This window comes from Trichoderma gamsii (genome assembly GCF_001481775.2).
Source record: "Trichoderma gamsii strain T6085 chromosome Unknown Scaffold_13.2, whole genome shotgun sequence".
NCBI classification, from domain to species: Eukaryota; Fungi; Ascomycota; class Sordariomycetes; order Hypocreales; family Hypocreaceae; genus Trichoderma; species Trichoderma gamsii.
This window is the reverse complement of record NW_020171350.1, coordinates 338,651-359,677: the sequence shown is the minus strand read 5'-3', so window position 1 is coordinate 359,677 and position 21,027 is coordinate 338,651. Positions and strand designations below refer to the sequence as shown.

Genomic DNA, 21,027 nt, shown 5'->3' with positions numbered 1-21,027 from the left:
GAACAGCAAAAAGAATAATCTTGACCGAGACAGGGGTCGAACCTGCAACCTCCTGATGTACTTAATCGTAGTCAGACGCTCTGCCATTGAGCCACACGGCCTTTGATGTTTTGGCGACTCGTAAAGTCATTGAAACAGTTCAGCATCTCAGCAGCGTCCATCTCCATCTGGATGCGAGAAATCAACAACCATCCGGAGCTGTCATCATGAAGACTTGTAAAGCAGCTGTGGTATTGGAATCATGAAGGTGCAATCTTTCTTCTCGATCGAATGAGAGTTTGAGCTTGCAACAGAGATGTCTATTGACTCTGTGGCCCATCGGTGTAATGTAGGCGGTGTAAGTCCATGTAAGTGCATGCATCAAGCTGCTCGACAACTGTAAGTCGCTGGATGCTAATTGTGCAATGCATCTACAATTATGCTGTGCTTGTATATTGACTGCAGTAGCGAGATGTAGTAGAAGGCAACTCTTGGATTCTTTGCAGTCTCACATAAAGTATCAGGATAGTACATCAGCAACATGAGATGTTAGTACTCCCAAGTTTCAACTTCAACTGCCTCCAAGCTCTTACATCGTATTACAAGTTTCAGCATGGACTCTGTACTCTCAATTAACCTCTATATTCTCCAATAAATTAAGCCTAACAAACGAATTCACAGACTTCGCTCAATCACTACATCCAGCCAAGCCCTATACCCAGCAAACATCCTCGAAATGCTTGGATTGCTCCATCTCTCACAGGCCTTCCTCAACGCCTCATACCGATCCCTCACATACTTCTCTCTGACTGCCATACTCCATATCTCATCATTCCATCCAGAAACAACCTCCTCTCCTATCGCAGCGGCCAGCTTCTCCAGACAAACGGGGCACACATACGGAGGCTGCCGCTGTGCCTCCTCCACACTGCCGCACCCCTGCATCGCGCACGCAAAGTACACGCAGTGGTCCAGTCCCAAACAGTGACACAGCTCGTGCGCCATGGTGACGGCTATTCTTCCGAGCCACTGGGCGGTAGGGGCTTCCGACGGGATGCTGCTGCTTTCGTGACGGGCGGAGGTAGTAGTGGCTTTTATGGCCGCGTGTAGAGGCCCGCTGTTGGGTTTGCGTTGGACGGGCTGTGGCTTAGTTGTATAGGTCTGAAGATGGCAGAGCTGGTTGATGTATGCTGCGCAGTGTGAGGATGGCCATGCGTGGCCATTATCTTTTGGCGTACAGGAGGGCTGGTCCCGGAACGTGGAGACGGCTGCGATGCGGCTGCCTCCATATGCTCGTCCTGCGCAGAAGATGTCGCCGTCGCCGTCGCCTTCGTACATGTCTTGGTCTAGCAGTATCATAATTGAATGGGCGTCAGAGGGGATATTCTCCGCCAGAGCGTCCAGGACGTCGTTCAGATTGACTTGCATGGGAGATACTCCATCTGGTGAGGCGCGGCATCGAATTCCAAAGAGCTCTTTGCTCGGAGACTTGAGGCCAATTCGCTTCTCTGTGTTTGAGTTCTTCAAGACGGTGCCGTCGTAGCTTTCCCATTTATGCCAGTGAAAGGGCTGGTCGAAGATCTTGACGTCCATGCCGTAGAAAAATGCCGATAGATATTCCACGATGTCTTGGATATCTGGAGGGCTGGCCACTTGTGCGTCTTGTTCCTTTGCTGCAGTACAGACCGACCATGTCTGCATCTTGGAGACGCTTTTCTCAATGAAAGGACTAGGCACAATATAGATTGTTTTCCTCTCTTTAGTCACCGGGTTCCTTTCCTCTTCATCTCTCCACTCGTTGAAATCTTGTGGCGGATACTCTGGGTCTTCAGCTAGATCGTCACCAGGAAGAACCAGCGGTCCAGGAAAGGCCATTTCATCTTCGAGAAGCTCTTTGCTGGTTAGGAGCTCCAACTCTTTGAGAGCGCGTCCTTCTTGAGTTGCCGCTGAGATGCGCTGTCTCCTATTTGGACGTTTGAATCCGGCTTTAGACGCGTGCGGCGAGACATCCAAGTAGAGGGATGTGTGTTTGCAAGTGCGGTTTGCCATGTCGTTTGACGTGCTGACTTGAAGATTGACCCAAACTGATTTCGGTCAATTGATGAGCGGTAGCAATTTAGATGAGAAACAAGGAGCAAAATATGTATTTTCTTTCGTTTTTATAGAGTTCACGATGAATAAATGCAACCTTGCTCTAATTGACTTGGCAGAGGTCTGGCGTCCCAAAGTAGCGCTGCTGCCTATCTCGAGCTGGAGCTAACAGGAGGCAGAGGCGGCATGGTCTAAAAGTGTTTCAGTTATCCCTGGATTAGCTAATTTTTCTTTTCAACATCTCTGTTTATTCTCTTGGCTTAAACTGCAATCACTTACGACAACCGCTTTCTGCCCGTATCAATGCTTTTCCATCATTCTGGGCATGAGGAAGCCTTTAAGCCAACACGACATGGCTAAGGCGCAGGTGTTGTCAGGGATCCGTTTCCTATTTATCAGGCGAGATTGAGTTTGAAGAGAAACCTTTGAAATCATATAAGCTCATATTAGAGTTATTTACTTCGCCTGCGTGAGTGACTCAACTACCATCTTCAAGGTGGGGATGAATTTTGTCGCGAGCATATCTCGTTGTAGGTTACCCTATGCACCTATGCTAAAGTACAATAAGGCTGTCGCTTGTGTAAAGCCATTGCTATAATACTAGTAGTAAGTGCCGCTTGTATGTAGCTATCAATACAATAGCATGGCCAAAGACAGTTTCACAAAAGAGAATATACTGGAGTCCTCTTTTTACATATCCAATCGCCCGATCTGAGTTGTCATGCAACTCGGCAATTGGTAAAGATGCCAAGATGCTGAAAGCGGGATGATCTGCCCTGCATTTCTTGGCTTTGGAGCCGTTGCGCCTCTATCGGCGCCACCCGACGTGAACGTCAGGAAACAAGTAACGGCGTGATATTGTTATCACTAACACGGACTAACTCAAAAACTACAGCCTTTTACCCTGGAGATCTGAAATGCGGAGGAACGATGCATCTTCTGAGTAGCCCTCTTGAATGGATTATTTCAATGACCAACTACGTCTTATTACTCTTATGCTACCGCGTGTGAATGTGCTGAGGCCATTGATGTGATAGACGCGGACATTTGTTCTGCAGTTGAGACTCTCTAAGACCTGAGCTCACTGAGTTAGCGCAAATGTTGCTGATTCGTAAGATATGATTGCACCATTTCTAGTATAAAGAATCTGATTGCTTGACGGAACCGCCGATTATTCGTGTCTCAGTCTTAAGTGAATTTCATCTCCGGGATAACCGGTCGCCAGCCTCAAGCGTTAAGAAGGTTAATAATAAAACAAGCGTGAAGAATGCCCAAATCGTCAACAGCCACCACTAACAAGACCTAATGCGAAGCCCATGAGCTGAGAGCTACTCCGCAGATCGCAATGCATACTAGCCATAGTCAAATTGATCCAAAAAAGAGACGGATTGTAAATTGCAGCTTCAAAGAGTGTGTAGACGGATAGAGTATTCCGTAACTGGTCAGAGATATTCAGGAACCGGATGTTTGGGCCGGTTAAGTGTCAACCCCCTTTTCTCTGCTTTCTCTGACGTCGTCATTCGCTCGTAGGAGTTGCTGTTTAGCACTATTTATGTTGGGTTGTGTCTGGCCCCATACACACATGTCGATCAGGTGGAGAGCTGTGATGGAATAGGAGCTTCCCTCCGGTTGCTGGGAAGTTGAGGAGTCTTTTTTTTTTTTTGCATCATGCCTAGCGTTAATATGCTTGCAAAGCCAAGAATGCCTTGGAATTCTTTCTGATCTCACTAGAATTTATGCTTGTATGTGAAGCAGAATATGACATTTCATATTGATGGCTCGTTTCGTGAGATAGCTAGCCATCTCCTGTGGGTCCATCGCAGTGGCCGAAGAATGGTGGCCTTTCATCAACTTGAACAGTCAATCGAGCATGACTCAATATAATCCTGGTATGGCATTTGAAAGGGCGTTTCCAATTCGCTCATCGTATCGATTCCATTACCTCTTTGGCTTAGGCTAGCCTCATGCTGTTGGCTTTGATTCTTTAGCGCCCAGCACTACGGGCTTGTTGATCGCGGGGCATGTTCTGGGGTATGAAGCTCTCACCACAAACCGTGCTTGAAGAGATATTTCATCGTACACCATATGACTCCCAACTCTCGCGCTTTGTGGTTGTAAATTTGATTTCGCAGTCTTAATTTCCATCACTCTTCTCATGCGCATATTGCGTAGTAAGAGAGCAAATTGTTCTTGCTTCCATCTGCAGGCCCAGCGATCGTCCTTATCCTTGACAGCTGGGAAATTAGATTAAGCTACCCACCAAGCTCCCCACACATCCTGCCAGGAACAGAAGTTGCGATCTTCACCGGAGGCCTTGGGCACTATGTCATACTCTCTGGTGGACGACTCGTGAGCTGCTTAGATCGGCAGATTGTGAGACTAACCCACGAAATATCGTGCCATCCCTGTTGTTTTGATACCATGCTGCTACTGTCAAGAGGCCGGCCGTGGGTTTACTGTACATCGAAGTGATATGAGTCGTGATACCTAAGCGACCTCGTCAAGGAAGATCTCAATACCTAGTAAGTCTAAAATTCTTGGGCCCAGATATGGCCAAGCTTAATGTTATCACTGCCGATCGAACAAGATGATATAGGAGTAGACTGTAGCGGTGTATCGTAGAATAGAGAGGTTGAGAGATATAAAGAGGACTGCTTCGCCCGCAACTTCTGATTGCCTTTCCTCATCAACAAGCAACCAGCTCTCAGTCACTCTTTTGCACAGCAAGCCTACAACTTCAGAAGTTTCAACTTCAGTCACTCATTTAGTACTTTTCTACTTCCAATACCGCCAAAATGCGTTTCAACATCACCGCTGTTTTCCTTGCCACTCTTGTCGGCACTGGCCTCGCTGCCCCTCTCGCTTCCCGCTCCCTCGTTGGTGACGTTGGCAACCTGCTCGGCGGTATCACCCAGGGCGTCGTTGTCGACGTTGTTCTCCTTGAGACCCAGCTGGTCTCTCTGCTCGGACCCATCGTCCAGACGGTAAATAGAAGCCGACTAGTCACTCATTCCATGGTACACAAAGCTAACAGTTTATTTCTAGATCGAGGGTGCTCTTCCCGCCGCCACTACCCTGGCCTCCAAGCTCGTCAGCCTTGTTGACGGCGTCGGCGCTGAGGCTACCGATGCCCTTGGCCTGAACAACGTCGTCCAGATCGTTGGTGAGGCCATCGCCATGGTTTCCCAGGGCGTTCACCTGGACGCTGTCAACGCCTACCTCAACGCTGCCACCGGCGGTACCATTGTCAGCCTCGAGGCTGCTCTTGGCATCAACAACCTCACTCAGGTTCTCGGCCTCTAAATGCAATATGGGGCCAATTTTGGGGATGCAAAAACCGACATCGGTTTTTGGGGATAGTATTTGCAGTTACGATTCTTGTTACCTAGCCTTACTTGCAATATACGACATTTTGGAGGTGTCTGGCGATTGAAGATACCCGTTTTCTTAAAAATTCTTTTCCACATCGTGATTCCAGTTTCTTCGTGTCTTACGGTCTCATTTAGACCCCCGGTGATTCGTATCCTAATCGCTATCATGGGACAATGTATTGAATTGGCAGAATCCTTAGTGTTGTAGACTCCGTAAAAAGATAAGTGAGCTGCTTTCAAGATCTGGTATGTCGCTTTGACTGCTCATGCTCCCATTGGTGTTGTGTGGTTCCATATGAGGAATGCTAAACGTGAAGAGCTATCGCTCAACGGCCAGATTCCGGTGTTGGAGTTGACGTCGGAAGCATGTGGATTATTCATGTCCAGCAGCATAATGTATACTAGCTCTGAGAATATATTTTCGAGAATATAGCTCTGAAATCATGACTTCCCCAAAAGTACTTTTTGTGGAAGCGCTTGGACGCCCTGCTGTTGCATCGCTACTCGAGTGTCGTGTACCTTGCGGTCAATCACTTTGAAGTCAAATACTCCGTCGAGATCTGCGCGAAACTTTAGAAGCTGGTCTTGTGCTTTCTTGATCTCATCTGGTTTGTTGTCCTGCACGACATGCGCCTTGACCTGCAGTATCCACCGACTCTGCATATCAACCCGTGTTAGGGAATCCCAGGCCGGCAGGCTCGATTTGGGTCCCTTAGGAGCTGCCGGCATGTTTGCAAGAGGAACATAGTCGTCGATTGGGCCGACAAAATAGTGCCTAGTGAGACAGAACTCGACCTCATCACGGAAGAACCGATACGTCTCCTCCACTGTTTCTGTCTTGAATCTAGGGTTTGTTAGAACATGGCAGAAAAGAGCTGAAAAGACTGGCAACTGACTGGTAGTTGTTTTCCTGGAGTATAGACGGCAGCTTTCTCTGTTCCCAGAGCTCGACTTTCTTGCGCTGAGCGAGAATCGGCTGACCACGAGGAGGATCTGGAAAATCCGTCCATCTCAGTATCCCAGGGACGAGGTTGAGGTCGACTGATTCGGCTTGGGGACCCAAGTCTCGGTCTTTAAGTATTTCATAGCGAGCTTGAAGGACAAATGACTGGCGAGAGAGATTCTGATGTAACTCCTTCCAGAGCAGGGCTGCGTCTTTGCGCATAGGTTTCTCAAAGGAGCGCTGGTTGGCGAACCCAGAGGGTCGAGGAGGGCCTTGAAAATAAAGAACGCGGCTGACAGACTCCCATGGCTGCATGGAACAGAAGCCGCTCAGAACAGCGAGGGCTGTGTTGATGTCGCTGTCCTCGACCAGTGCGGTGAGGAATAGCTCGTACATGGTGAGCCACAAATTGAAGGATCAAGTCGTCTCAAGTACTGCAAGAATCTCAATTGAATAAGATATAGAATGAGGAACTCAGTGAGATTGTTGGCGTAAAAAGCACGGAATGTCGATTTGTCGGGGCTAATCGTGAGATGCTGTAGCACTTTAAGCTTCAAGGCTTCATGCTTCAGTCTAGGCGTGCTGGTGATAGCTTAGCTAAAGAGGTTTTGGAGCTGCACGTGACCTCGCGCCACAGTCGCATTGCGCCGCGTCTGGGCTTCTCTGGCTCGAGTCAAATCAACCAGAATCTCGCGAAAGCGGCCACCAATGCTTTTATTGCGCAGAACGCCTCTAACACGCGGTATCAGCCCCTACAGAAACCTCTGCAGCTTGCTCTTGAGACGCAAAATGGCTACACAGAATCCACCAAAGAAGCGCAAGGATCCCGGCGCACCAATCTCCCCACCTCCCCTCAAAAAAACCGTGAAGAGCACTACTACAAGTATGGCCGGGCATTGTTGTATGAATGACCTCTAGCCAGTGGCTAACGTCCATTTCTAGAATCAGCCGTTGCAGGATTTTTTATGCCAGCTTCTCAAAAGCCGAAAGATCGAACGGTGTGGTCAGAACGGAGCCCTGCAGAGGATGTTCCTGCGACACTGCTAGTTGGCAGATATCAACCAGAAAGTAATGACAAAAAATCCCCATCCAAGCGAAGAAAGATAGCTGCATTCGATCTCGACTCGACTCTCATTACTACCTCATCGGGAAAGAAGCATGCGTCCAACGCGGCAGATTGGAAGTGGTGGGATATCACAGTCCCAGATCGACTGCGGGAGCTGTATGAGAAAGAGGAATACCACGTGGTGATCCTTTCGAATCAGGCCGGATTAACATTACATTTTGACGCAAACTACAAAGGTCCAAAAGCTAATGCTCAGAAACGCGTTACTGAATTTAAACAAAAGTGTAGCGCTGTATTAACCAGCCTTGATCTCCCAATGACGGTCTATGCGGCCACAGCGAAAGACATTTATCGGAAACCTAGGAGGGGTATGTGGAAAGAAGTTTGTGACGATCTCGAAATTTCCGAGGACGAAGTGAATCTGAAAGACAGTTTTTTCGTTGGCGATGCAGGTGGCCGAATCGCAGCTCTTGGTAAAGGAGCCAATGGAGGCGCAGTAGCGGTTGCAAAAGACTTCAGCTGCTCTGATCGAAATCTGGCACATAATATCGGCATTGACTACTTGACACCCGAAGAGTTCTTCAGGGGAGAGAAGCCCAGAGATTTTAACCGTGAGTTTGACCTAGGGAGTTATATATTCCCGGAGGAGGACGGGACTGTCAAAACTGCCGAAGACATTTATGAGCGGAAAAATAAACAAGACGTCGTCTTGTTTTGCGGCCCTCCTGGAGCCGGAAAGAGCACATTTTACTTCAATGTCCTCAAGCCCCTCGGGTATGAGCGCGTGAACCAAGATACACTAAAGTCTCGCGACAAGTGCATTCAAGTTGCCAGAGAGTTGCTCAAAGACGGCAAATCTGTAGCTGTCGGTGCGTGCTATCATACTCCCATGCTGTCACTTGCAGCTGATGTAAGGCTAATACGAGGGAATAGACAATACCAATGCAGATCCCGACACGCGAGCTCTATGGATTGACGTAGCTAAAAAGGGCGGCGTCCCAATCCGGTGCGTCTGGTTTTCAACGCCTGTTATAGTGTGTGAGCATAATGACGCTGTCCGAGCGCACAACGCCGTATTGAACCCAGAGGCTCGACAGAGTCTTCCCAAACTGGCCTTTACCGGATTTCAATCAAGATTTAGGGAGCCGAAGGAAAAAGAGGGCTTTCAAGACGTCACAGAAGTCAAGTTCAAGTTCCGAGGCACCAAAGAGGAGTATGTGCTTTGGGGCCAGTACTGGATCTGAGCGGATAATCTTTAGCACAGCTGCTGCTACACACACCCATGCCCAGAACTGGCAGACCTGCTATGTGCTGTGTGGCCATCCGGTCGGCCAAGCCGACGTATTGGTGCCTACCAATCGCCACAAGACTACTGGCGAATCTTTATAGACGCGACATTCGCAGCTTTCTAGATATCAGCACCAAAGTCACATGAATCTATAGTCGCCATCACAGGATTGAAAAAGAACAGCCCACCACTGGATACTTCCCTGGACTATGACCGACTCGCTGCACTTGGTCATGAGTAAATGTTTGTGAAACTCTTAGGCTTAGCGACAAATGAGAACACCACACATTTGAGCGAAACAGCGATATAGGAACTAAGAGCCACTTTTTTCACATTAGTTACACGATAATCAACCGGCTTCTTTTAGACGAGGAAAAGCGGCATTTGGGTTCTCTATCCGCCACGCCATTGATGACGATATGTCCGATTCCCAAACCAGCTCAATGTGACATGGGCTGATGTAACCAAAGATCTGGGGTTGCGCCCGGCCAGGTTCACCCCAGTCGCATAATACGTGAGTGCTACATACTTGCGTTTGCACGTCAGCCAGGATAGCGGTAATCGCTAGAAGATGATACGGATATGAATTATAAGTCAAGAAACACGCCTTCACCGAACATATAACGGAGGTTGTCCGATTCCCCGCGCTCTCCAACTCGTGGCTTCCCCTCACTATTTACGCCCCCGGATTAATTAGATTTAGACTCTTGGCGGGCCGCCAGCCTGCTGACTAGTCTTGCTAAGTCTTGCTAGCCAAAACGGATCTACAACCAACAAGCCGCACAGCTAGGCACCTATTGGGCGTTTCGTCCTATGTAAGACAGGCCAGGCTGCTGGGAATCCGGCATGAACAGCATACGATGTCGTGGAGCTGCGGTGGAGCACACTCTGGCGGCTAGCAAGCGATGCGCAAGACTGAACGGTTTTAGAAGGACGATATGCGGGGCTGGACCAGTCTTGCTGGTCTATACGCCAGGGATTGACATGGCGGTGCGTTGTTCGAGGCATCGGCCAGCATTCGGCCACGAGTTGGATGTAACTCGAGGCTTGGCTGCAGGCGCTGAGTGGCCTTGAACTATTGGAGGCTAAATCGGGTATGGCAACACAGCCGTCCGAGACACTCCGACTTCTTGCAAGGGTGGACACCTTTAGCTGAGGAAAAGGCTCTTCGTGTGACCATCTGGGGCTTCTCTTGGGCTAAGGATTTCCGCAAACGATGTGAATGTGGGCGAATATATAATAGGATGCTGCTTCTCCGCTGTGAGATTCCGAGGCCAGCTCTCTCTCCTCGTGCGCATCTCAGGTATAGTCTTTGGCCTTTACAGCTACCAGATGCTTACCGCCCTCGTCTTTGCAGCGGTGTCAGCTTCTTTTTAAATTACTTGCATCAAGACCGCCGCCATGGGTGTCGGGGGCAAGAAACCCGTCAACATCTTCAGGTTGAAAGACTTGGGAGAGCCGGAGGGAGCTCTTAACTGGCGCCTCTGGTTTGCCGTCCTAGCTTTTGGCCTGCTCGGTGCTGCGCGAGGCATCGACGAAGGACTGATCTCTGGCGCCTTCAACTCGGCCAACTTCAAAGAATCCATTCATTATGCCTCGTACGACAAGGTTGACCAGGCCAACATCAAGGCCAATGTCTCTGCCATGGTCCAGATTGGGTCCGTCGGCGGAGCGTTGTTGTAAGTCACGTCACCGCTTCTTTCATTTCATGCATGCTCCAGCCCTCTCTCTCCACTATCGCTGCCACGATCGATGGCTAACGAGTGACCACTTGCATTTTTGCTATAGTGCCTTCCTGATTTGTGATCGTATTGGCCGGTTGAATGCCACGCGTGTGCTGTGCCTCATCTGGGCTGTTGGCATTGCTATTTTTATGGCTGGCGGAGTGAAGGGCAACTTGGGCGCCATCTATGCCGGTAGATTTATCGCCGGCCTTGGTGTGGGACAGACGCCGGTCGTAGGGTGAGTAACATTTCGCCCCGCTATTGCCTTTACTTGTGCATAGTTGTTGTGTACGACTAACACGATGCATCGCTCTGCAGTCCCATTTACATCGCTGAAATTGCGCCTGCGTCAATTCGTGGCCTCTGCACCTGCTTCTTTACCGGTGCTGTCTACCTTGGCATATTGCTTGCTTATTTTGCCAACTATGGAGCTCAGCTTCATATCACCAGTGGCAGCCCGGATCAATGGCTTGTCCCCACCAGTTTACACATCATGATGAGTGGAATCATTTTCATTCTTTCCTTTTTCCAGTTTGAATCGCCACGATTCCTCGTAAAAGAGGGGAAAATCGACCAGGCTGTCTACAACTTTGCTCGCTTGCGCCAGCAGTCTCCTGACAGCGAGTATGTCAATCACGAAATAGCCCTGATTCAGATTGGCCTTGACCGCGAGCTGGAAGCTAGCCAGGGTGTTGGTTGGCTTGGAAAAGTCAAAGAGCTACTTTTCAACAAGAGCAACCTGTACCGAGTGTATCTGTCATCCATGGTTCAGCTGCTGGGTCAGTGGTCTGGCGCTGGATCCATCACATTGTATGCGCCGGATCTGTTCAAAATTCTGGGCATTACCGGAAACAGCGAGTCTCTTCTTGTTACTGGTGTCTTCGGCATTGTCAAATTCGTGGCGGCCATGATCTGCGCTCTCTTCCTCGTCGATGTTATCGGCCGCAAGCGTGCACTGTTATGCGGTATTACACTGCAGAGCATCTCCATGATCTATGTTGCTGCCTTCCTTACTGCCGTGCCTCAACTCGGAACTGTCAGCGACTTTGTCCTGCCTGATTCGATGAAGGGACCCAGCCGAGGCGCAGTTGCCATGATTTACCTTTCAGGTGTCGGTTGGGCACTTGGTTGGAATTCCATGCAATACCTGCTCACGGCTGAATTGTATCCCCTTCGTGTTCGTGCCCTTGCTACGTCGTGGGCCATGACGCTCCACTTTGCCAACCAATATGGCAATTCGCGCGCCTTGCCTGTCATGCTGCTTAACACTTCGGAAGGAGGAATCACGCCCAAGGGCACTTTCTGGTGTTTCGCGGCTGTTACTATGTTAGGCGGCGCTTGGGTGTGGTTCTCTGTCCCCGAAACCGGTGGTCGCTCACTTGAGAGCATGGACCGCCTGTTCGACCTTCCGTGGTACAAGATTGGTCTGTATGGTAACAAGGATGCTGATGAGAAGGACATGGCTGTTGATGAAAAGCAGAGGGCTGCCGAGGAAGAGTTTGGCAACGTGCAGCAGATTGAGAAGGTGTAGATGGATTTGAAGCTGGTTCTTACAAAACTACTTGGCATAGCTAAAAAAGAAAAAAAAAAAACATGATAGCAACTGGACTATCTAGCTACAATGATGAATGATTATGAAAATACTACGACTACTGCTACTACTCTTGACACTTCCTGGAATACCATGATCGTGATATTCCATTTATCTCCAATGGCTGACGAACCAGCGCGGCCGAACAAAATGCAGATCCATTGCGTTCCTATTGTTCTTCGTAGTTGCGACTTCTTCCGACCCTCCTCTTGTTATTGGTCCATATCTATATTGTCGAAACAACCGCCCTAGATATCGAACTGCTATCACCCTCGGCAATCGCTACCAGTTACCTATTATGGAAAAAAATATGTCGCAAAAGGATTTCACCTCAACCAACATTGGAATCCGTCTTATTCCGCTCAAGTCCTCTTCTACTAGGCTGCGGAGATACATCCAGAGCGCTATCCTTTCCCCTCACTGTTATTGCTCTGTTAGCTCAAAGCTGAACCAGACTTATACAAGCCACACTGACGATCTCCGAATCCTCATCCCACATAGTCCAGGCTTGGCGCGCGCGCCTTCTCCAACATTTGTCCTCCACTCACCCCTCATTCTCCCCCACGTTTTATTTACATGTGCATCTTGACATGAAACAGAAATTAATTATTGGGAAAGCTGGCTGCGGTGAGTATGAGAGTGAGGAGCTTTAAACGCATCATGGCGATTACTTGCATCGAAATGAAGTTTCTTTCTCAATATCTATCATTTTCATTTGGGATTATATAAATTTACCCTATTTTCAATTACCAATGATGAACGAGTGATCAGCCTCCGGAGATGACCAGATATCGTGGAGGGTTCCTACATACGGAAGAACCATTAAATTGGAGACCGGCCGATCATCTCCGTCATATTATCGTGCAAAGGCCACCACTAGTATCATCACAAATAGCTAGATCCGGCGAACATCCGTTCTATGTGGCTTATTCTTGAGCCAACATATTGACGGCTTCTCTCTTGAATGTTTAATTTACAGCATGTTCTGGTCTGCTCATCTTCCTCTTTACATCTTCCTTACCAAACCTGTTGCTACATGTTCTATTAGAGATATACCTTAGTTGCCGACGGCGGCAGAACTAAACCTTTGACTGGCAATATTCGTTTACCAATTCTTAGAGTGTTCCTCTCTTTTAACATTGTATAGACCCACTGGTATATCACTTTGGACGCGCATGGCCTTCTGTATTCTTTTGTGGCTCCAGGATGAGTCCATATGGCTTTCCCTTTCCCTCTTCTCTTCTTCTTTCACTGGTCTGATCTTACTCTTTGCCCATGGAGTCTTGATCCTCTCACCTGTGCCCTCCAGACTGCCCCCTCACTCGGCCGTGAATGTGACTGTATGCCAATGGCGGCTAAACCTGTCTTCACACCTTGGCATTTCTGCCCCGTGTAAAAACTCTGCAGATTGCCCTTTTGGATACCGAAGCTAGTCCTATCTGACTTTCCATTGTTAATGGACGCCTAATCAAGGCAGCGCCGGCACATATGCTTAAAATAAAGCTCACTCAACGCAGGTAGTTTGCGCGTAAGTCTGCTCTCAATTAGGAATGTTATCGCATTTCGCATCTGTTCAACGTATCCACGTGGGATCGATATTCGACATGAATGGTTGTGCTGCCGATTAATGAGCTATTTGGAATTTCTTTGTCTAAAAGATCTATAATGGTAGCCAAGATCTTGAATGGTAGCCAAGACTCGTCCATTCGCTTAAGTTTCCTGAGTTGGTGATGCCGTGCATCTGTGCTACAAGGAACAGCGATTTGCAGTAGTATTAGCTTCACAATGCAAACATCTCGTTTACTGTTACGAATGCTACGGTGTGATCCGTGTCGCATAAGGGTCCCACACGATTTCTTGGCCATCAGCATGCGTATATATAAACAGTGGGAAGCTACAAATCCACGAATGTGTTCGAATCCTTTGTTCACAATATTTGACGTCAATCATGCGCTCAATATACTATCTTTCGATTTTGCCTGTTTTCTCTGCATTCGCAGCTGCCAAATGCGACGATAGTAAAGCGGCAAAGAAAGCGTTTGACCCGAAGTCGCTTACACTCAGAGAAGTTGGAGCCCGCAATACAGTGGTTAGTTGTTGGAGTCACCAATTCATGAAGAGCAAAGGTAGGGAATAACTTGACTAACGGCAAGCAGGATTGGCGTGTTTGGCTTGAGCAGGACGGCAATCCGATTTCCTTCTGGCACGACGTTCCTCTCTATCCTGACGAGAAGAACAACAACATCGTCAATATCTACGTAGAGATCCCGCGATGGACAGACGCCAAGATTGAGACAAAGCGTAACAAACCTTTGAGTGAGCAGTACCTACCAAGCTGTTTTCTGTGTAATTTGCTAGTCAGCATACGATGTGCTCACATGTGATACTTCATAGACCCTATTTATCACGATGACAAAGATGATGTTCCTCGATATGTAGCCAGCGTTTGGCCACATAAATCCTACCCTTTTCTTTACGGCTCACTTCCCCAGACCTGGGAGAACTCTAACATTAAGCATAATTTTACTGGGTACCCTGGCGATAATGATCCGATGGACGTGGTGGATATAAGCGCAATTGAGTCAGTGCAGGAGAAACTTGAATGAAGAATTGATCAGCTAACGAGTTCACTCCAAGCCCCGGATACGTCGGTCAAGTCAGAACGGTCAAGATTTTGGGTGGAATACCTATGATTGATGTGATTTCTCACTCCATCTGCCATTTGAGTCATGGACTAATCGCTCTCGCAGGACAAAACCACGGATTGGAAGATCATTGGCATTAACGTTAACGATCCTCTATCCAAAGCGGTCGATAGTAAGGCACTCCCTCAATTACTAGCAAGTACCAAAAACTAATTGTATTTAAGCCATCGACGATCTCGAGAAATATCGACCTGGCCTCAAGCAAACCTTTTATGACTGGTTCGTTGTAAGTAGTACCTTTGAAGAAAAGCCTTCACTTTGTACAAGCTGGGCAAACGTGTTGATTCGAAAAATCTAGTACTACAAACTTTTTCGAAGTGGCAGCCTCAACACTATATTCGAAAACAAATACCAAGATTCCAACACGGCACGCGGCATTGTTGGCGAAAGCCACGGTTTCTGGAAATATCTCATTAGTGGTAAGGAAGATCCCGGGCAGATTAGCATTTCGCAGACTTCGCAGGCAAGCGTTTGCAACAGCTATATCGCGAGTAAAGATGCAACCAAGGAGTTTGACCTGCCGAAGAAGTCCAAGATTGAACCCGCGGCACAGAGGCCCGCAAAGCATGATAAGTGGTATTATATAGATGAGAATTTTCGGATACTGCCGGAGCAGGTTATTGATGTAGACTAAGAGCAAAAGAATCAAGATACAAAGAGAAGTTAAGTTGTTAAGCGAAGAGATTTAGCATTTATAAAAAAGTTACGGGCCTACTATATACAAGTTTTGCCCCAGTCTATTATTCTATTCATGATGATCTAGCTGTTATTCATGCGTCCCGTATTACCATAGATCTTGTAAGTCAAAACTACTCCAGATGCTAGTTATTCGTCTAAATGCAATGATTACCCAAGGAGAAATGAGGGTAGGGAAAATATAAGGGCCATTAATAGAGACCCTATCTTCGTCTTCGTCGGTGGCCCTTTTTTACTCGTACTTGTGAGTCTCAAACTTGCTTTTCGCTCGGATAGTAGGACCGAATTTGTAAAGAACAAAGGGGATTGGAATCAGAGCCAGGGCAATGAATCCCAGCAAGCTGGTAGCCCAGTGAATTCCAAGAGTTTCATACACTAGGCATATCATTAGCAATCTATTCTCACCAAAAGTTTCCCGAATGCAACTCATGTACTTACTTTGAATAGTGAAAAGAGGAAACACGCCGGCGAAACCGTATCGCGCCAAACTGTTGGCACTGGAAGCACTCGCAACGACGTTGCCAGTATATGTATCTGAAATATACTGGATAGTGCTGACAAAGACGCACAAGTTGCCCCAAGCGAAAGGAATGATGGCTACCGCAGGGCTTGCCCAGGAGATGTCCTTTCGCGCCGTCCAAGCGAACCAGAAGAGGCCGATGGGCAGCCCAAAGCAGCCCAACATGGCGGGATAAAGTCGGTGCTCGGGAGGAATCTTATGAGGAGGGTAATTGGGGGCCTGCTTTCGATAAAAGAATATCTCGCAGGCCATGATAGTCGCAAGGCCAAGGAAGCAACCGATGACAATAGCGAGGAAAACCAAGCCGGACTGCTCCGTATCAAAGTTATATACCAGGCCAAATGAATACGGAACGCCGCCAAAGAAGCTGAAAAGGGTACCAAAGTTGACGGCGACATAGAGGCAGATGAACGAAACGATGGGTTCGGTGAAGAGCATGAGAAGAGGTCGAATGGCGGCCACGACGGCGAAAGTCTTGATGCGCTCGCTCACAGGAGGAAGTGGAGGGACCTCGAGGCCACGCTTCTTAGCCAAACGGCGCTTGAGGACTGGGTGGAAAGTCTCTCCAATGAAGCAACCCAGGGTGATGGTGAAGGCGGCGAAGAAGAGCATTGTCCACTCGGTCCACCGCCAGCCCTTGTCGACGGAAACGAAAGAGCCAATAACGGGGCTATAAAGACCGTTTAGAATCTTAATTTCAACCCTATTCAGGGATCCAGAGAAGAAATGAAGACTTACCCAAGACCAGGGCCCAAGAAGGGAGTTAGAATGAAAAGGGCGCTCACAGGCCCTCTTGTCTTTGGCATAAACGTCTCTGAAAGAGATCCTGGGGCATTGGCCAACACAGGAGCCCACAGGAACCCAGTTAGAAATCGAAAGAAACACAAGGCGCCAAAGTTGTGGACGAATCCTGCTCCAATGGTGAAGAAGGAGCCGAGAAGCATGCCGCCCATAATAACAGGATATCGGCCAATCGTTTCGGAAAGGGGGCCTCCAATGACAGGGCCAAGGCCAAGGGCGACGACATAGAGAGTAAGAGGTAGCAAGGCGACGGTTCTGCTCACACCGAATTCCTGTTGCAAAAGGCCAACGGACGAACTAGAGATGGATGTGGCTATTGATCTGCGCGTTTGCCATGTTAGTATCGCTTCATGAGAGCACTTTCTTGCAGCCATTACAAGCAGCGAGGCATAGTGAAACTCACATTGTGAGACCCATTGTAGAAATAGTAAACACCATCATGCCTTTCCTCCACGCAGGCCAGTTATACGGGTTGTGGGGGTCATTGTCCCAGTCGAGTACTTCTTGCGAAACCTGGCCCTTCTCGGCATCGCTGTTGCTGTTGTTGTCGCTGTTGACGAACTGGTCTTCCGGCTTTACTACCAACGTTTTGTCGTCTGTTTGGATATCTGAAGAGGAGCCATTCGGCACTCCTTCTGGAGACGCCATTTCGCCTATTTTGTCTCCGACAGAGGCGACTGGTGTAGTCGAGGATATTGAGTGAGCTGAGTTAGCTGCTGGAGGACTTCTCCTTGTCCCAGCCCCTTGGATGATTCGCCAAACAAGTCGTAGAGCCTGAATCCGTGTTCTCTATTTTCTCCTTTTCCTTTCTGTTTCTTTTCCCTTTTCTGTAATAACTCTTGTTATGCTGTGTTATTGATGTCTTTCGGCGAGTGGGTTGTGCGGCGATCTTTCAGTAGCAAGGATGCTTGTGGTCCATATCATCAAATCAAGCCTTGACCCAGAAGATGGGACACACCTCCTATAAAAGCAATCGCACTCGCCCTGCTCAGCTTCCTTCTTCATCTTTTCATTGCTAATCATGCACCATGGCACAATAAACGCCGGCCGAATGGGGCAAAGCCCAAGATCAACGGCGACGGCCCGGCTCCGAAAAAGTGGGCATTTTACGATTACTGAACACGACAATTGCCGAGGTAGGGAGCAGAGAAGGTAGATTCTAGCGAATAGCATTGCGTGCAACAGCAGCACTATGCCGCTTTGGAGGTTGATGATTACTATTCAATATTGTCAATGTTGATTAGACATCACAAGATAGGTATCTGATTAGCTGGTGACTTCAATTTTCTGCCTGCAGGATTCTATCGGGGACGGTGTTTGTAATAACGTAGGGGCTAATTTCCAAATGGAGTAGCAAATTCCGGAAGCTTGGCACCGGCCTTTGCGAAAAATATTAATTTGGCTTCAACGGAGGGAACAAAAAAACGTGGCCGATCCGAGTGCGAGCGATACATGGCTTAACGACTCGATAAGAAAACAAGGCGTCGCCACAATGTTGCCCGGGATCTTAGCTTTTTACTGTTAGGGTATGCATTAATAGGCTAGGATTCTATAAAACCGGTAAACGTGCTTGCGGAGATGGGAAAGATGTTTGACTAGCAGCTCTCTTTAAGAGGGATGCATATCACTTCTATTTTTGCGTAGTACAAAGTCGAGCTACGATTTCGTGCATCAAAATCATGTGTTTATCTCCTAAGTCATGCGCCTGCCGTAGATTATTCGGCGCTCTAGGTACCATAGTCGGGTTTGAGCATCTCTATTCTTCAAATCCCGATCAGCCTTGTCGGCGAACAATTTCCCATCAGCCGCGTATTCTTGGCCTCTGGAATAAGAACGCCAAATCCAGAAGTCAGCTTCACTGACGCATTTGTTCCATAATACCATCAAACTTGTGACTGATATATATGGCGTACTTCTTGGCTTCAGCGATATATTGGCCGAGGTTCAGTAATCGTCGGCCATGCAGCTGGAAGCGAGGCATCTGAGAAGAAAAGCGACGGCCGAGTCAGTCTGATAACACTAAAACTTAATCTGATCTCATATGCGACCAAGTGGAGCTTAGAAATCATTGAGAAATGTCTGGTAAATCCTATAGTGTGCTAGACATTCATTGAGCTTAGAGCGTTGCGTAAATGGAAAAGCCGATTTCTCGATTACTTCATTTTCCCGAGAGGTAAAGACTAAAGTCATAGCTAACGGCTGCCGGGCATGCATAAGAGCCGGGCCGTAGTGTCAGTAGCAAAAGTTACGAAAGTGTAAGCAAAGAAAAAAAAGAAGTTGGGCTTGGAATCGAGTGAAGAAGTTGTTAAATCTTGGCTTTCATATTAATTGAATTTTGCCGTCACTTAGATGCCCAAAAGGCGATTCAATGGGCGTTCTTTATTAGGGGACACATGAAGCCCCGAGGAGCGCAAACTCATGTATATGACCCTCTGTATCAAGAATGTAGTCCTGAGAGTAAATATGCATTCTATATTAGCCTGATCTTGGCCCGTTTGTCCAGTTACCAGGAGATTCCACTGGGAATGTTGGCTGTTGCCACGTTCCTCCGATACTCTTCATACAGCAAACTCACTGGCTTTTTCTCTCGATGTAGCCATTAGCCTTTATCGTGTGAGGTAGTCATGGTGATTTATTGTACTTGCATTCAAAACAGCTTGGACGGTTTCATGACCAATTAGAGCCACGTTTATTATCTTCCGTCTCCTCAACACTAAGGAGGTATTGAATCTTGGTCTGCAGTTAACACCTGTATCTCTACCTTTCACAGGCGTGTGCGCTCGACTCATAATCTATGCTATCAATCTGTATACGCTGCGCGCAGTTAGGGCCCAACACCTAAGAGCGTTCTAAAGCGTATTGTGTCAAAATAATAAGGAATTATTTTCAACAAAATCAATGTTTAAATGTCATTTGCAGCTAGCTAGATAATAGCCTGTTCTTGTGTTTGAGTAGATTGAATACGATGTCTTCCTTGTTCTATTTGCGCTAATGGCCTCAACATCAAACAGCCTAGTAATCTTGCCATACTATCATGAATCACAGATTTGTCGCGGTCTGCTTACTCTCCAAATAGTGGCGGTTAATTCTAACCATCCGAGGTATTGGATAATATGCCCTGAGCCCCAGAGATTCGTGCGATTTGACCAATCAGAGAGTGTATGTATCAAGATCTTCACTATCTCCAATACCGAGAGGAGGAAGTGCTTTCAAACCCTCATTCGCATAAGTCGCCGCGGTTATAGCTGCGTAGTCTTGCCATATCTTCCAAGTCTTCTCAGAATCAGAGTCAGAGTCCAAGTACTGACAGATGCCACGAATTACTAAACATGGATAATCAGTTGCTCGCAACTTCGCAGACGCTAATAGTATTTGCTTTGGCAGTGGCATCTTCGTCCTTGGTAGTCGCCATTTTCTATCGCTCATAAGTTACTTTCGCTCTATGCATGCAGTCATCGGCGGGTGGCGCAGTTTTAGGCGCGAATCTTCCAAAGCTGTTGAGGTGAGCATTACCAGACTATACAATGAGAGATGAAAGTGAAACTGTCAATCTATATACCCCAATGGTCTTCTTTGGGGCTATCTATTTTTTGTGACTTTTAAAAGACACAATTTAGAGGATTTTGTTACATGAATGAACAAGACCAACAGCGTGAGCTATACAATGGAAAAATGAAAATTCGGCTTGTTGCCTGTTCAGAGCCTGATTATATCATAGCCGGTACACGTATTTTGAAGAAATGGTGCTGTTTCACAACAAAAAAAATAAGCCTTTGTCTCTTTGAGCCCTTGAGCAATTCGATCACAAGTAGCAGTAGTTCAATTCAAGTACTCTACCTATGAATAGAAAGAGATATAGTCGCTTTTGAATTGCTTGCTTGATTCATTATCTTGCTTCTCAAGAGACTAGAACTTGCACGTCACTCTTTCGAGGTTGTATGCTGCATACAATGAGCTTTAGATTCCAAGTAAAGCCAATGAGACCTCATTTCACAAAGACCCCATTTCACAAAAAGTTGCAGCACAAGTCGCAATGAACCAAGTTGAAAAACAAGCCTCTGAACTTCCAAAACTTCTGTACCAGCTACGCCTTGAGAATGAAGATGATGATTAAGCCTTTCCACTCCATTCTATGATTAAGCAAGCTCATCGGTGCATGTCGCAAATGAGTCGAATCTCAGTCGCCATGACACCGAACGTATATCAAATAAAAAAATGCAACAAAGCATGAGTCTCCTTGAAAGCTAATTTT

The 21,027-nt window shown here is 47.5% G+C and overlaps 7 protein-coding genes across 7 annotated transcripts; 4 read left to right on the top strand and 3 right to left on the bottom strand.

Annotated features, from left to right (window-relative positions):
* Positions 1–654: 654 nt before the first annotated feature.
* TGAM01_v204559 (hypothetical protein) lies at positions 655–2,028 on the bottom strand (the record flags this gene model as incomplete). Its single annotated transcript, XM_018804542.1, has 1 exon — positions 655–2,028. The coding sequence occupies one exon, from the start codon at positions 2,026–2,028 to the stop codon at positions 655–657; it is 1,374 nt and encodes a 457-aa protein (XP_018662355.1).
* Positions 2,029–4,865: 2,837 nt separating this feature from the next.
* Positions 4,866–5,373, top strand: TGAM01_v204558 (hypothetical protein; the record flags this gene model as incomplete). Its single annotated transcript, XM_018804543.1, has 2 exons — positions 4,866–5,054; positions 5,116–5,373. The coding sequence occupies 2 exons, from the start codon at positions 4,866–4,868 to the stop codon at positions 5,371–5,373; spliced, it is 447 nt and encodes a 148-aa protein (XP_018662356.1).
* A 509-nt stretch (positions 5,374–5,882) lies between these two features.
* TGAM01_v204557 (hypothetical protein) lies at positions 5,883–6,780 on the bottom strand (the record flags this gene model as incomplete). The annotated part of the gene is made up of 2 exons (XM_018804544.1): positions 5,883–6,285; positions 6,338–6,780. The coding sequence occupies 2 exons, from the start codon at positions 6,778–6,780 to the stop codon at positions 5,883–5,885; spliced, it is 846 nt and encodes a 281-aa protein (XP_018662357.1).
* Positions 6,781–7,173: 393 nt separating this feature from the next.
* TGAM01_v204556 (hypothetical protein) lies at positions 7,174–8,839 on the top strand (the record flags this gene model as incomplete). The annotated part of the gene is made up of 4 exons (XM_018804545.2): positions 7,174–7,267; positions 7,327–8,319; positions 8,384–8,663; positions 8,710–8,839. The coding sequence occupies 4 exons, from the start codon at positions 7,174–7,176 to the stop codon at positions 8,837–8,839; spliced, it is 1,497 nt and encodes a 498-aa protein (XP_018662358.2).
* Positions 8,840–10,139: 1,300 nt separating this feature from the next.
* TGAM01_v204555 (hypothetical protein) lies at positions 10,140–11,993 on the top strand (the record flags this gene model as incomplete). Its single annotated transcript, XM_018804546.1, has 3 exons — positions 10,140–10,417; positions 10,527–10,700; positions 10,781–11,993. 3 exons carry the CDS (start codon positions 10,140–10,142, stop codon positions 11,991–11,993), a joined length of 1,665 nt encoding a protein of 554 aa, XP_018662359.1.
* A 2,008-nt stretch (positions 11,994–14,001) lies between these two features.
* On the top strand, positions 14,002–15,392 carry TGAM01_v204554 (inorganic pyrophosphatase; the record flags this gene model as incomplete). Its single annotated transcript, XM_024549451.1, has 7 exons — positions 14,002–14,142; positions 14,210–14,369; positions 14,448–14,634; positions 14,691–14,751; positions 14,804–14,870; positions 14,923–14,984; positions 15,057–15,392. The coding sequence occupies 7 exons, from the start codon at positions 14,002–14,004 to the stop codon at positions 15,390–15,392; spliced, it is 1,014 nt and encodes a 337-aa protein (XP_024405791.1).
* Positions 15,393–15,686: 294 nt separating this feature from the next.
* On the bottom strand, positions 15,687–17,423 carry TGAM01_v204553 (hypothetical protein; the record flags this gene model as incomplete). The annotated part of the gene is made up of 4 exons (XM_024549450.1): positions 15,687–15,829; positions 15,893–16,644; positions 16,713–17,096; positions 17,179–17,423. 4 exons carry the CDS (start codon positions 17,421–17,423, stop codon positions 15,687–15,689), a joined length of 1,524 nt encoding a protein of 507 aa, XP_024405790.1.
* Between the last annotated feature and the right edge of the window lie 3,604 nt (positions 17,424–21,027).